Genomic DNA, 15,009 nt, shown 5'->3' on the forward strand with positions numbered 1-15,009 from the left:
ATGTCATTTCCTTCATAAAGGAGTACATTTATTTTTAAATGCGAAATACCCATGCTGACAAAGAAATGCCAGGACAAGAACTCACAAACTCTGCCTCAAAGGAGTGTAAATGGCATGGCCTTTCTGGAAATTAATTAGCCAAATGTATCCCAGCCCTCTGATCAACACTGACTTCCACTTCTGGGAATTTTGTTCAAATTTCTCGTTGTTTATACAGGTGAAAGGTTTTGCAGGGATATTTATAGAAATAAAATTAGAACTAGCCTAAATGCCCAACGGTATAAGAATGTAAATAATCATTTGTATTGCTTGAAATGGCTGTAAGAGTTTTCAGTCAGAGGGGGAATGCTTATGTTTAGCGAGAACAAAAAGCAGTCTATAGTCGTATAATATGATATCTCCGTTATGTAAAAACCATACAGAAAAGCACGGAAGGAAATGCACCAAACTCCAAACATATATATATTTTTAGGTGATGTGATTATGTGCGATTTAAATTTTCTTCTGTATGTTTTTAGGGTTTTCAAGGTTACTTTGATATGCACTTACATCTTTATAGTCAGAATGAGGTAACTGGCAGGAATATTGTATTCGGGACACCTGCCCAGTGGTGGGGGGCGGGGGGTCAAATGGCTGGCCAGCCCTGCTTTGACTACTGAAGCCCATAAAACTTATGAAATGGGCAACATTTAAATGAATGGCGTGCTGTTGGCTTTCTGCCAGGACTTCACATTTGCTGCATTTATGCTGGCATTTTCAAGGGCTTCTGGAAGATCTAAGGGCACTCATGGGTGAGTAGCCTCATAGGGCTCAGGGAAGCTAAGGAACTTCTCCCCGGGGGAAGGCGCCACAAGCATCCTCTTGGCTGCCCTGTTTGCATGGAGAGAGAGATTGCACTCCTTCGCCAGCCTCCAGCACTCAAACCTTCCCACTTCCTGACAGCTGAGTTGCGTCCCAAGTGCCCCATGGGTTCTAAAGACGGCATTTGAGGCAAAAAATGTCCAAGAGTCAAAATGACCCCCTCGAACATCCTTTTTCTTCCTTAAACCACCAAGACCTGCCCCTCCCCAGAATATCAAAAGCCAAGAATTAAATTTTCTTACCATTTTCAACAAACACCTCTCTCTTTCTCGGAGCTCGAAGCCCAAATCACTTTGAAAATATAGTGGAAGGGATCAAGGGAGCGATGGATACATGAAGGGAATTTTCATGCTGTATCTTCAAAGGCATGTACCTGCATTTGCATTTGTAAAATGCACCCGTGATACAGCTCCACTGTAGTTCAATTTTAGCAAACCAGTTGTTGGCCAACAATGAGTTATAATAAGCAAGCACATGGACAATTTAAGGATTGTTGCACAAAGATTCCCCGTCTGCAATAGGAACTTTCCCTCATGTGCTAGGATGTGTTTCCTGGGATAGGTCAATCCTATGCTCCCATGGTCTATATGAATCATGAAGCCATAAAACAATTAGTACCTGAGGTCAAGAAGATACTTCCCCTGGGTGGGTGCCCATTCTGGGCGGGAGGGAGCAAAAAGAGTATGCCTCCATGTGGCAAGACAGGGCACGGGCACTGCATCTTTTAGTATCTGGAAAAGAGTGACCATTCAAACTTGAATAGAAAGAAATGGTTTTGCAAATGATGGGCTCAGAACTAAGCTAAAGTCCCTCAAAGCATTAAAAACTCGAGTCACAGAGGCTGAGAAATGTAGAAAATATTTCTGTAGTTTTAAGTGAAACAAGTGGAATATGAAACTGTACGTTAAGATGTATAACGGATAGGAATTGCTAACATTCATTGTGCTTTTCATGTGCTGGGCACTGTGCCAGGCACTTGACCTTTATTTTAGTTCTCATAACAACCTTACTAAGAAGATGTGATTATTAAACCCATTTTAGTACAAAGGCACTGAGGCACAGAGCCAGCATTTCCCTGAAGCCTTATGGCTAATGATTGACAGAGCCACGATCCCCTGGTTGGCAGAGCCATGATCCCAGGGTTGGCAGAGCCATGATCCCATGGTTGACAGAGCCACATCCCGTGGTTGACAGAGCCACATCCTGTGGCAGGCAGTGTGATGCTGCATCTATTCTCACCATTTGCAATGACTGCAAATATGCAAAACATGAATGTGCATGAACTGGACAAGGTGTAAGAACAAATGAGTCATTGTGGTAGGGATATTAAGGCCTTTTCTTTAATGGAGTTATGTTTATGGCTTTATAAAAGGGAAACAGTATGAGTGTGGATAGGTTTAGAGACAGAGTCTTTAGTTTTGGAAGTCTTTGTGCTGAAGTGTCATCTGCCAAGACTGGGAGAACCACCTGGCTCTTTCTGAAATTTCCATGGGGCTGTCAAGAAGGACCTCCATGGGCCTTGATTTCTGTACGTGCCAAGGCTGATGCTACCGTCTGCCGAGTCATTATTTCATGTTCAAATTAAGCATTAATTACATAAAGGAGGTCATGCTAATCCCATAAATGATTAAAGAACAGGACCAAATTCTTAGCAAGCTTTGTCACACTCATGATGATAATTAAATTTCTTCCCCCAAATCATTCTGATTCTCTGGGAAACAAGAAGGAAGGAAAAATATAAGTAAATAGATCCTCTCTCCCTGCTTTGGATCGGTCTTTTGATCTTGCTTGTGCATATCTAGTACGTAATGAATATGTATCACTGACTACTCTCTGTTTTATATTTTGTAAGTGGGGGTTTAGAAAAAAGCTGTTTCTCCAGAGGTTTGAAGTTTTCTGTGCTTTGCAGATGAGGATTTGCCTATTTGTGCTAATTCAACCAGATCATTTCCATTGATGTCTTGGGGATATTTTTAAAGCTCTCATGGCTGGTGATCTGTTAATTAGTGTTGCCACATTCACTGGGGACTGAGGTTCCATCATTGGGCTGGTTACATCATCAGAGGGACAACATCCTGTGTCCCTGGGGGACTGGGCCCATGGGTTATGAAAACAAAGGTTAACATAGCGTTCATCTTGCATTATGTTCTCGGTCTGAGGTCCTTGAATCCATAAGGATTCAGAAATTCTTTCAAAATTGTATTTTTGTTGTTGTTGGAGAGAGGATCATAGCTTCCACCGTACTTTCAAAAGCAGTTGCTGATACACAATGGTTTAGAGCCACTGATCTAGAGACTTCAGCACCTTTCGCTTCCCCGGGGAGGAAGTCAAACCCTGAGGAGGATGGGTCTTCCCCACGCAAGCGGGTTCGTGATGGTCCCCTAGCTTGTGCCCACGGCACCAGGGACAGCTTTGCCCTATAATACGATGTACTGGGATGAGACTCACATGCGCTATTGTGCGAATGTCACATAAGTTCACCCTGTGATTCAGCAGGAAGAATGAGCCTTGGCCAGGTCTGTCTATTCCCCTGTGGTCCTCAAATGCAGCAACACCGTGCCTGCCCAGAAAAGATGAAATTGGGGGACGATAGGCCGAGCCCCAGCAGTGAGTCCCTTTGTGTGGATTCTTAGATGCTGGAGTCTAAATTAAAAAAAAAAAAAGAAGAAGAAGAAGAAGAAGAAGAAGAAAAAGAGCTCTTTGGATAATGGTCAGCTTTGAAGTCTTTTCTTTTACCTTCCTGAAAGAACTGTAACCCTGTGTTCCGTGCTTGGTGTTAATAACTATTTTCTACTTACAGCTGCTTTACACTTGGAAATAGCAGAGCCAAGGGGTTAAGAAGCACTGTTTTTGTGCATCCTTTCCAGGTTTGTCTATGAGTGGGAATGACAATAGACAGGAGATCTCCACAGAGCCTTTCCCGCCTCTGGGGTCACAGGATGCAAGCTCACCAGACCCTCTCTGCACCCTGAACATTTCCACGCCAAACATCTGGGATTTCGAGCTCCTAAATGTCACGGCAGTGACAGCTCTCACGCCCTTCTTGGGGAGCAAAGGAGCAGATCAACACTCCACCGCCCACCCCAAGTCAACAGCGGGACTCTGGTTAAGAGGTCACCTCTGCAGGCAAAGACCTGGCTTGCCTCCTGAATCCATCTGGGACAGGTTGTATGACCTGGGACCAGTTAACTCCACCTCTCAGCTCTTCAGGTTCTTTATTTGTTAGAGGGAATGATCTCTGCTTTGTGGGGCCTTTGGAAGGATTGAGGAAAAGTTGTTAGAACCACCGATTAGTTGATGTCACTGACACCATTTTGCATTTCTGAACTGACATCGACTCTTCCATCTCTAAATGTCCTTCCTCTTTGCCAATCCTACTTCAGAAGTGCCCGAACCTTTTCCCTCCCAGCCAGTCTCACAGGGTCTTGTCACTGTGGCCCACACCAGGCTTGGCGGTTGCCTCCGTGAGGTGGTCACCCTTTGCCCACAGCACTGGTTGTTCTGCTTCTTGACACGCAGTGGTTGAACTCACCTTGCTGGGGGAGGCAAGAAGATTCATTGCTCAGGAGGCATCCGTACTCTCTGTAGTGATTTATTTGGACTAATTTTCGTCATTGCAGACTCATTAGAGGCTGTTACCGAATGGTGGCTTATTTACCTTGAACAAGCACATCAGGTGTTCACACCCCCCCCCCCCGCCATGTCCCACTAGGGAAGGCACTTTCACACTCTGGGACCCCGAGGCGGACCGTGCAGCTTTACCTCCATTAACAACTCTTTCTGCTTCTCGATCATTCGCCGCTGGAATTCCCTAACGGTGTCCCCATCCCTGTTGCTCTCTGTGCATTATTTGCAGGAGATTCAGAGTCCGATCCTTTTGTGACCCTGCAAAAATAAGCGCCTGCTTCAGAGATTGTCAGAGAGTGTACATTTCTGCCTTTGGATTTAAAGGAATTATTCATGTCTTCCCTGTCTGTTCTCTCTTAAATTGTAAAATCCCAGAGGGAGGAGTTGCCTCACCCCCACCGCCCCATCAACGCCCATTGGAGGGCTGGGTCAGGTGTGTGTACTCAAAGGAAGCCCAGTGAACTGGTGGTATTTTCGGACTAGTCCAGGAGGAAGGCGAGTGCCCCCCCTCCCGCCCCCCACCACCATGTGGCTTAGTTCCTGGACAGCACTCGGGCCTGCTTTGCTTGCATCTTCAGTGTTCATGGACTTGAGGTCCCAGATGTTTACTCAGTTTTCTGCCCAGCCTCTGCAGCCTGAGTTGTCAAGTATTGTCAGCTTAAAAGTTGACACCCTCTGGGTGTTGAGAAACAGGTGTGCATACGTGCACAAAGGCTGTGTGATCTGTGAGGTACCAAGTGACAGTCCTGTGCTTGTGTGTGTGTGTACATCATCACACACATGAACACACACATGATGTGGAGACCACACAGTGAGTGTGTTTAGCTACACCTCATGCAGATAGCGTCTGGGACGTGTCGCTTTCCAGCAGAGACAGCAGCAGTCCCCGGAGACCAGTTATGTGTGCTGTGGCCGCTGACGCTTGGGGGCTGGTATTCCTGCATTTTGGAGGATCCACAGAAGGCCTCTTCTCCCTCCGGAGCCTGAGATTTGGCTGTTATGAGAGAGAACAGGTCAGGGCCTGGGGAAGCCTGAGTCTGCCTGCCTTTGGCACTTGCTTCCTCCTCAAGCTGACCTGCTGGATTTGAGTGAACAAACACAACATGATTTTCAAACGAAGTGTTTTGGCTTTGTTTTTTATTTTTATTTTGTTCCTGTTTTGGAAATAGAAAGCAATGTTCACTTAGGCGGGTTCATCCAAAAAGGGCATCAAAGACCCGACCAAGTTTATGTAGCGAGATTCTGGTCTTTAAGTGAAGCCCCTGAGAGGGTAAGATGAACGACCCCACCTTGCTTTACACCAAAGAAGTAAGGAGAGGCGCCGCCAGAGGCCCACGGTCATGGCCAAAAGGGTCCTTATGGTTGCCCGTTGTCTCTTAATTTGACTTTGGGAAACATTTTCTGCAACTTTCAGCTTAGAGATGAGATTTCCTTTGCTTATGGAAAATTTACAGAGAAGGGAAGCAGAACCACTACAAAGAATCCCTCCTACCCTTCAAGTTGATGACCACTGACCTCAGCGAGCGATGGCCCCCAGCACAGCCGAGTATCCTTCAAGCTTCTGCTGTTTCCTGAAGCCAGAGAAGCCACACTGTTTACTGTCCAAACCAGGACGCTTTGAGCGTGAAAGGGGACACTCCTAGTCCCCCCGGGATGCATAAGCGAGCCCATCCTGGGAGGTATGGTCACCCTGCTCATGATGAGGAGCCTACAAACACGTTTGGGTGTCCTGTCCATGACCTCTGAGTTATGACTTGTAGGTCCTTGTGTTCACTCATGGTAGAGAGACTCTCCTTTGCATTCCTGCACCCACATGTCTGCGATTTGCTCAAGACTCTGCTCCTTCGGGACGCCGCTCCCACAGATGCATCCCATGCTGCGCACCACCACAGTCTGGGCGCTCTGCCGCAGACCCGGGCCATTTCCCTCTGTTAGGAATGCGCACATTTGACCCAGGAGACCATGGGTAGTTGGCATCACCTCTTGGCCTATGAAATGACACCCTTCAAATATATCCCCAAGGGGAAGGTTTGAAAGGAAGGTTAGCTGGTTAGCTCATGAAATCCAGTGGCCGGGTACCATAGTCAGCCCATGAGCGCCAGAACGTCCTGCAGCACTCAGGCTGCCATTTGTCTATCTGTCTGTCTGTGTGTGTGTCCCTCTGGCCGGCTGGCCTGCTGCATCATTTCCCGTCTCTGCGTACCTGTGTGCATCTGCTTCCTTCTATCATCTGTCAAGTTGCTTCCTTGTTCCCGTCCTGCGTGGGATGTCAGGCTGCCCGTACATGACCTTTTGGATTGAGAATCCGCACTTGAATCACAGGGCCTGTCCCAACTCCAGTCCCCTTCCCCAGTCCCCTGGGAGGGAATCTGATTGGCTGGGCCTGGCATGTGGATGGGTTCCCATAAGGCAGCGTGACCAGGAGAGCAGGGTCACCTATGGTGTCATGCCATAGGGAGAGAGAGAACACGTGACAGCCAGTACGGTCCACACCTGCGCACTTAGCAGCAAAGCCCTTGCCTGGAGCCTCTCATTTAATCCTCGCATACCCCTGTGGGATAGGTACCATTATTATCCCATTCTGTGACTCAGAAATCTAGGGCACAGAGAGTGTTAACAGCTCGTTTAATGCCATACCGCTCATAAGTGGACGAGTCAGCAGTGAGCCCGGCAGCCTGGCTCCCGAATCTGAGCTCCTAATCACCGCTCAATATTGTTTCTCCCTAATAAGCATTGCTAGGGCACCCCCAGTTTCATCTTTTTTATCCCTTCCCGGCCCTGTACATTGGGCACTGAGTGTCTACTCAGTGAGTATTTGCCGAACGAGTGAGCAAGTAAGCGAAGGGAGGGAGGGAGGAAGAAAGAAACAGAAGAACATGGGGTCCAGTAGGAAGTTAGGGAGGAGACCCTTTCCCAGGGTGGAAAACATCCCCCTGCTGCTGCTTACCCAAGCCAGTGTGCACATTTTCAAAGTACTGTCTCTCCCTGTCCCTCTGTCTTTGCTCAGACAAGAGCGAGAACGGCGAGGCCTATCAGAGGAAGAAGGCGGTGGCCACGGGCCTTGCCGAGGGCCCTGCCGCCCCAGTGCCTCCTCGAGGGAACCCGGCGCAGCCTGGAAGCAGCAGCTGGAGGAGGATCACCCTGCTCATCTTGGCCATCACCATCCACAACATTCCAGGTGAGGTCCTGCCGCAACATGGTCCGGCTACCGGCCCAAAGGGAAAGTTGCGGTCAGCTCAGCTGTCTGGCCAGAAGAGGGGCGCCGACAGTGGTGATGTGGGTCCTTTTGTTGAGGGGCACAGGGACAGAATGCAAATCTTCCTTGACTTTATTTTTAACTTGCATTATCACTATGGGGTGCAGCTTGTGTAAGTGCGGGATGTCTCTGGTTCTGCGTAACGCCCTTTTAAAATACTGAGTTCTGTACAGTTCAGCACTGGTGGTCACCTTACCTGCTTCCTTCCTGTGGGACACCGGTCTGAAATGCCCTTGCCAGCTCTATCCTTTTTAGCATGCTGCAGTAATTTGTTTTGTGTCTCTGGATTTGTTTTAATTGAACAAAATGTGTTGGCGTTCTATTTCAAAAATAATATTATGCTTCATTTAGAGTGACAAGAAAACACAGATATGCATAAAAAAGAATAAAGATATTCTTAAAAAAATAAATTGAGGGAACCTGAGGAACTCCTTGGGTCACATCTTGGAATTCCAGCTCAGCCACTTACTTGCTCATGTATGTGGACAAGTTACCTGAGCTCTCTGAGCCTTGGTTTTCTCGTCTGTGAAACGGGCACAAAGCTACTACTGAGAGAAGCAGGATATCATTTGCAAAATGAATTACATTTATTTCGATCCTTAAATGAGATGCTGTAGCGCGCGTGTGCACACACATACACAGATTTTGGTGCAGAACTTGGGCCACATGAGCACTTGGAAAATGGTAACAGTAATTAGCATTAATAATAATCCTGTTCTCCCTTCCGGCTGTGACTTCCTCAGGCTTGAGTTCTTCAACGTTCTGATCCATCATTGGTTGTGCTGGAACTCAAGTTCTAGGAATAACCTCACTGAGGGAGTGTCCCCGGGTGATACAGATATTATCTGAGCCCTTTGCACCGTTCATAATGCCAAACCCATCACCCCGTTATGGGGCAGTGACTAGAGGCACGTTCTTCTCTTCGAAGCTCTTGTAGATGTTGCTCCATGACCCTCTGGCTTCAGTATTGCAGGGGGTCTAAGGCCATGGCCAAAGGGGGAACTTATTCCCCTCTGGGTAACTCAGTGTCCTTCTGCTTGTACAATGAGTACTTTTTTTTTGGGGGGTCATTTTTTAAGAATGAAAATTTTGATATGTTATATATTCCAGTACATACTAAACCTGTCTAGAACACTGTGTTTCCAATTGCTTTTTTAAAAAGATTTTGTCCATTTAGTTATTTTAGAGAGAGAGTGTGCGTGAGCAGGGGGAGGGGCAGATGGAGAGGGACAAGCAGACTCTGCGCTGAGCACAGAGCCTGATGTGGGGCTCGATCCCAGGACCCCAAGATCATGACCTGAGCCAGCTGCACAACCAACTGAGCCACCCAGGCCCTCCATTTCCAAACAATAAAGCTCAGGTCTTCCCTTAGATGAGAAGCACAGTCCTTATTATTTGTATCCTGGTCTTATGAATTTCTGTCATGCGATTGTATAGACTGGTTTGCCCCCCAGTTTTTCTTCAGCATGTTTCTCTCATTTCCCTGTTGGCTCTCTCCCATTGGGTCGTGGACAGACTCTCTGGTTTTTCTAAAGCTTTCTATTCAGTATTCCTTGAGACAGAGTCTTATGGGGGACCCCAGCGCACAAAGCTAACCACAGCAGGTTTGTGCTGGTGGAAGTGTCTGGCCACATTCACCCCCAGACTCTTAGCAAGCTCACTGGAAGACCTAGGGCTTGGCAGAGGACAGCTTGAAAAACCTCCACAGTCGCCTTCAACCTGTTAAATCCTACTCAGTAGAGAAAAAAGGTACTTACCTGTCTTTTCAGTCATAATAGTAGCGATCTTTCTGGCCCTCAAGGTTTCTCTAACTAGTTGAAAATGAATAAAGAAAAAAAAATGAATAAAGATCTGTCCATTGGGTTTACAGTCACATAAGATAACTATACTGGCTTGAGGTATCCTGTTGTGATTCTCTGTCTCCCTGAAGAATACAAAAGTTCTAAAATCCAGATTTCATAGCACGGGGCTTTGAGAAGCCAGGAATAAACTTTCCTCTGATGAAGCCCTTCCTATCTCCTACCTGCCTCTGCCCTTCTGTGTTCCCATGGACTCAACTGGGACTGTGTCCTCACTCATTTTGACAGAAGGTTAGGGAGAGTCAGAGTTCACATCTTTAAATGTTTATTGACTTCAGCGAGAGCTTGGATTAAGGCCAGAAACAAAAATGTGTTAGCAGGAAGGTGCATGGGGTGACACCAACATTTGATGATCCACAATCAGCACGAATTCAAAGGTTGCTTCTTCCCTGACAATAGACCTTCTTCTGGATCCTTGGCATTCCCAAGTTCATGTTCAACCTGTGTCCCTATTATGGTGAATGTGGAAGTGTCTTTTGAAATGAGGGTTGAATGGCTCGTAGGAACCTCAGCTGATTTGGCTTCATCAGAAGCCCAGTGTAATGGTCCATGACCTGGGGAGCATCTAGCTTGCTGGATCGAGAAGTTTGAGGGTAAATTTCTTCCCCAGTCTTGCCTTTTATTAATTGCATTTTAGTAATGAATTCTAGGTACTTGAGTTATATCAGTCATAAAACAGACCAAGATCCCTAGCCTCCCGTAACTAACATTATAGCAGGGGGATAGACAATGAACATAATAGTAGTAAGTGGATTATATGTTATGTTTGAAGGCGGTTGGGGCTATAAAGAATGGACAAGTCCAGCAGGGCTGACGAGATGCTAAGGTGTTACAGAAAGGAGGTGCAATTTTAAATAGAGTGGTCAGGGTGGGTCTCACTGAGACCTTGCATTTGAGTCAGACATGCGGCTCTCTGGGGCAGAGTGAATGTTCCAGGCAGAGGTAGCGTCCAGTGCAAGGGCCCTGAGGCAGAGGCCCATCTGGACCCCTGAGGAGTAGCCAGGAGTCCAGCATGGAGTAGGAGTAGGGTCAGTGGGAGGAACAGGCACAAAGTGAGGACAGAGAGGTCAGCCCTGCCCCAGGTGGAACTCACAGGCATTGTAAGGATTTTCCTTTTTACTCTAGGAGATGGGCCACCCCAGGGTTTTGAGCAGAGAGGCATATGATTTGAATTGTGCTTCCCAAGCTGCTCTCTAGGCACTGAATTCAGACTGGACACAGGAGGGGCGAGGGCAGCTGCGGGGAGACCGGGCAGAGGCCACAGTAGGAATGCGAGCTGCAAACAGAGGTGGCTGAGACTAAGACGGGTGTGCCAGAGGCACTGACAAGGGCCCCCATCTTCGCGTCCACTCAGGGTAGAGCCGTGGGGTTTGCTGATGCAGCAGACAGGGAGTGTGGACAAAGACGGGAGCCAGGAAGGACCCCGATGTTTCAGGGCTGACCGGCTGCAAGCATGGAGTCGCCACCAGCTGGGATGGGGAAAACCCCACGGGGGCAGGTTTTAGAAGGGCACTTCAACAACTCGGCTTTGGATGGCGAGGTTTGGCTGTCGGCAGACATTCAAGTGGAGACACCGATCAGATAGTTGCACGTACAAATTGGGAGACAGGACCAGAGTCTGGGCGGCAGAGAGAAGTTCAGACCAGCTGTGAATCGATGGCATGTAGGTGTCGTTGCAAGCCCTGGCACCGACGACATCACCAGGGTCTAACTGCAAGTAGACGAGTCCCCCCCGGGGCCCATCCCTGGAGCCTCGGGCTGCTAACTCCTGTCCAGCTTCCTGCCCTTTGATGGAAACCATACTGAGAGCTTCTCTGTCGCCAACTGACCTTTGAAAAGGTCTCTTTTTTAACGCTATCCGTTATACTTTATTAAAAATTTAACTAGAGCTTTGACATTCCCCGAGACTCTGGGCTTGAAGATAGACTTTTCACAATGACTAAAAGGATAATTGATTTTTTTTTGAAGTTTTTTTGTCTTTGCTGGCTCAGTTTTATATGTCCTGGGGATGACATTTTGTTAATTTTTTTTTTTTTTTTTAACGTGGAAGTAAAAAGGAGAAGCTTGTTACCGAGTGTCCTATCCTCTGGAGGTTTCTGGCGTGTGAGGACACACATATAAGCACACACACACACACACACACACACACACCTGGGGCAGTGGGTTAACATTTAATACACACGTGCAAGGACGGATATGTTCTTTGACTCCTGTGGCTCACCGTCGTCCTTGAGAACCTAGGAAGAGCTGGGGATCCCCTCACACGCAGCTCACGGGCAGCTCTGGGTGTTCCTGGGCCTCACGAAGACAGTCCACAGCCCTGGAGCAGGGAGGAAATCTCCGCTTTCCAGAAACAAAGGCACAGTCGTGCAAGCAGCTTGAATGTTTTAGGAGGAAACCGTCATGGCTGATGTAGACCATCAGACGCAAGCCCCTCCGGCTCGTGTGGGAGACACAGAATCTCCGCAGGTGGAGATGCTGTTCCCCCGCATGCCACGTCACTTCTCTGGCTTGGCCTGTGTGCATCGGCGCGTTGGGGCGCTCGAGTCCTTTGGAACATGGTATCCTGAGGAAAGGACGTGTTTTCTGCGAAAGCAACTCTGTGGCCTTTGGGGCATTGTCTCTTAAAGTGATTTCCGTGCAATATCATTCAGGCTCAAGGGCTCTGAGCCTTCCAGAGGTTCCCGGGCCTTCGGAAAACAAGCTCCCTCTCTGTGTCTGAGTGGAATTAAAAATCAGCTAGCAATCCAGTTGCTACTAATCTCTTTTCATGATTGGCTTATGGTCTCGACAGTGCACTATAGCATTGCTTTGTATGCTGGAAAGTTAAATTGAGAGCTTAAAGGGATCTTCCAGAGGTTATCTCCTTCGACACTACTCCATTTGGTGATTCAGGGCATGTGTGTGCATGTGTGTGTGTGCACGCACGCACGTGTTAAATTACGGCTATGATTCCTTTCAGCCCTGGCACTGGGTGAGTCTGTGAAAAATAATACAGACAGTACAATATTCTTTTCGTGTATTTTACAGTGTTAATCACCCCTTCCTTTGTGACGCCGTGCTGATCCTGCGTCTGCGTCTGTCGTGATTTTATCAGGCTGAATGGTGTCTCGCCTCCCCCAGTTGGTGGAGCTGCTTGCAGGAAGCTCCATGCCGGCTGCCTTTTAGGAGCTCACATATTACATGTTGGAGCTCAGGATCTATTCGAGCATGCGGAATGACCGGTGCACTTGGTACCTAGACTCCATCCTAGGAGGAGGGGGGGGTGTCGTTCGAGAGCCGGGGGTCCCAGTTCCCCTTTTCCCTTGGCCAACCAGACGGGCTAAGGGATGGCATTCAACTCCTATGGGTCTCCAGGGCTTTCCTTTGCATTTGAAATTATTTATTAATCCATAGAGGAGGCGAGCTGAGTCCTGCGCTTTTTATTGTCCTCTCATTAGAATCAAGAGTCAAGTTCACTTTGCTGGTTGCTGCCGTGACCTAGAGTGAGCTAGGGTCATTGCCTGTGTCTCTAGAACAGCACAACAGTTGATTTTAATTATTTGGCTTGTCTTCATTGATGGTTCCTATTAGGCTACATTTCGTGGCTTTACATGAAATGCTTAAAATTTTAATCAGAAGGGCTTTTTTTTTTTTACACCCCCCCCGAAGGAACAACACCCCACAAATTCACACACTAAAATATCAACAGTGGTTGGTTATTCCTGGGACTGTGGCTGATTGCTATTTTCTTCATGTTTTTGTGAGATTTAGCAACTTATCTATCATGAATGACTCATAGGATAAAAATGTTTTTGGGAAGGAGAACCTCCAACACCTAACCACCTCAACATCCCTAACCCCCAAAACACACACAAAAAAGGGTGTTACAAAAAAAGTAACAGTTATCCCTTTATGCCTGAGATAATCTTACTGAGGATGTTTTAATGACAGGTTGGGAACAAAATGGAGGATTTTATTAGCTTCCAGTGGCTGCTGTAGCCAACGGTCACAAACGTAATGGCGTAAAACAATCCAAACCTATTCCCTCCCTGTTCTGGGGGCCAGAAGTCTGACATTAGTTTTCCTGGGCTAAAGTCACAGAGCTGGGAGGGCCATGCTCCCTCTCGTGGGGACAGTCTGTTCTTGCCTCTTCCAGCTTCCAGAGGCTGCTGGCCCCCTGGCCTTGTGGCCGCACCTGACTCTAGTCTTGGCCTCCGTGGGCACATTGCTTTCTCTTCTGTGTCTATTCTGTTTCCCTCCTTTTTTTTTTTTTTTTTTTAAAGATTTATTTATTTGAGAGAGAGAATGAGTGCTTGAGCAAGGGTGCGGAAAGGGGCAGAGGGAGAGGGAGAAGGAGAGAAGCAGACTCCCCAGGACAGTCCTGTCTGCAAAGTCTCCTTTGTCAGGAAAGGCGGCATTCACACATCCCGGGGCTTGTTGGTGGCACGAGCCTGGGCATCCACTTTCCCCTTGTGTGATGTCCACGTGCTGCAAGGCCAGCTTTGGAGGTGCAGCGCTTAGAGTTTGCAGGGAGGAGCCAGGAGCTAGAGAGGACAGGCTTCTGACTCTTCATTTTCCTGGGACCAAGACCGGATAGAAAATTCTGTCATTAGACAGGGACCTTTCCAGTGAAATCACTGAAGCAACAGCCTCTCCGTCACATTGTTCTGCTTCCAGAAAACTGGAGGAGTGTTTTGCACAGCCAGAGACCCAGGCTCAGGTCACGAGTGCAGGGAGCACCACACAAGGCCACAACTCATCGGTGGTAGCAAGAGCCACTGTTAATGCTGGAGGCTGCCACTCACCGGGGCCTTAAGTGCCCTGCGTATATGAGTTAGATATTTATACCCTGTTTTACATTTTAGAAACTGAGACCCAGGGAGGCTGAAGAGGAGGCTCGAGGTTGCATGAGCAGGCACAGAAAGAGCTTGACTCATGCTCCGTCCCTCCATTGCTTCCAGCCCACCCCTTGCTATGGTGAGCTATGCTTCTGTCCTTCCGGCAGACCACAGCGCTTTCCAGAGCCAGTTAGAGACCTTCAGGAAATGCTTCTCCTTTTTTTGAAGCGTGCCACGTTAAGTGTTAACGTCTGCAGCACCACTCTGGAGTGTTGGTGCGATCATCACTCCAGATGCCGCGGCTCAGTTCAGCAGGGAGGTTTCAGCGGCGGGGGCAACGTGAACCTCTTCTGTGGGTGCCCTGCAGAGGCGTGTGCAACGAGCCCCCCGCAGCCCCCACGAGGCCCCCCACGCACCGGCCGTCACCACCACCGCCAAGCAAGGACCGTCCAGGACCCGGGCAGATCGTGAGCCTTTTCACATGTCAAGGAGGGTGATGTGGGGAGAGGGAACAAGCCCAGGAGTTAGGATCAGAAAGGCCAAGGGCGGGGCACCTGGGTGGCTCAGTCCTTAAGCGTCTGCCTTC

At 48.1% G+C, this 15,009-nt stretch overlaps 1 protein-coding gene across 7 annotated transcripts in view; it reads left to right on the forward strand.

Moving 5' to 3' along the window:
• Positions 1–15,009, forward strand: part of SLC39A11 (solute carrier family 39 member 11) — a 439,134-nt gene that overhangs the window by 184,441 nt on the left and 239,684 nt on the right. For all 7 annotated transcript variants that reach the window (XM_073883184.1, XM_073883183.1, XM_025889875.2 and 4 more), the window contains exon 6: positions 7,496–7,666. In XM_073883184.1, coding sequence (XP_073739285.1) covers positions 7,496–7,666 — 171 coding nt within the window. The remainder of the gene's footprint in view (positions 1–7,495; positions 7,667–15,009) is intronic.

This window comes from Callorhinus ursinus, unplaced genomic scaffold (assembly GCF_003265705.2).
Source record: "Callorhinus ursinus isolate GAN/ISIS: 27379988/994484 unplaced genomic scaffold, GSC_fseal_2.0 scaffold50, whole genome shotgun sequence".
In the NCBI taxonomy this organism is placed as follows: Eukaryota; Metazoa; Chordata; class Mammalia; order Carnivora; family Otariidae; genus Callorhinus; species Callorhinus ursinus.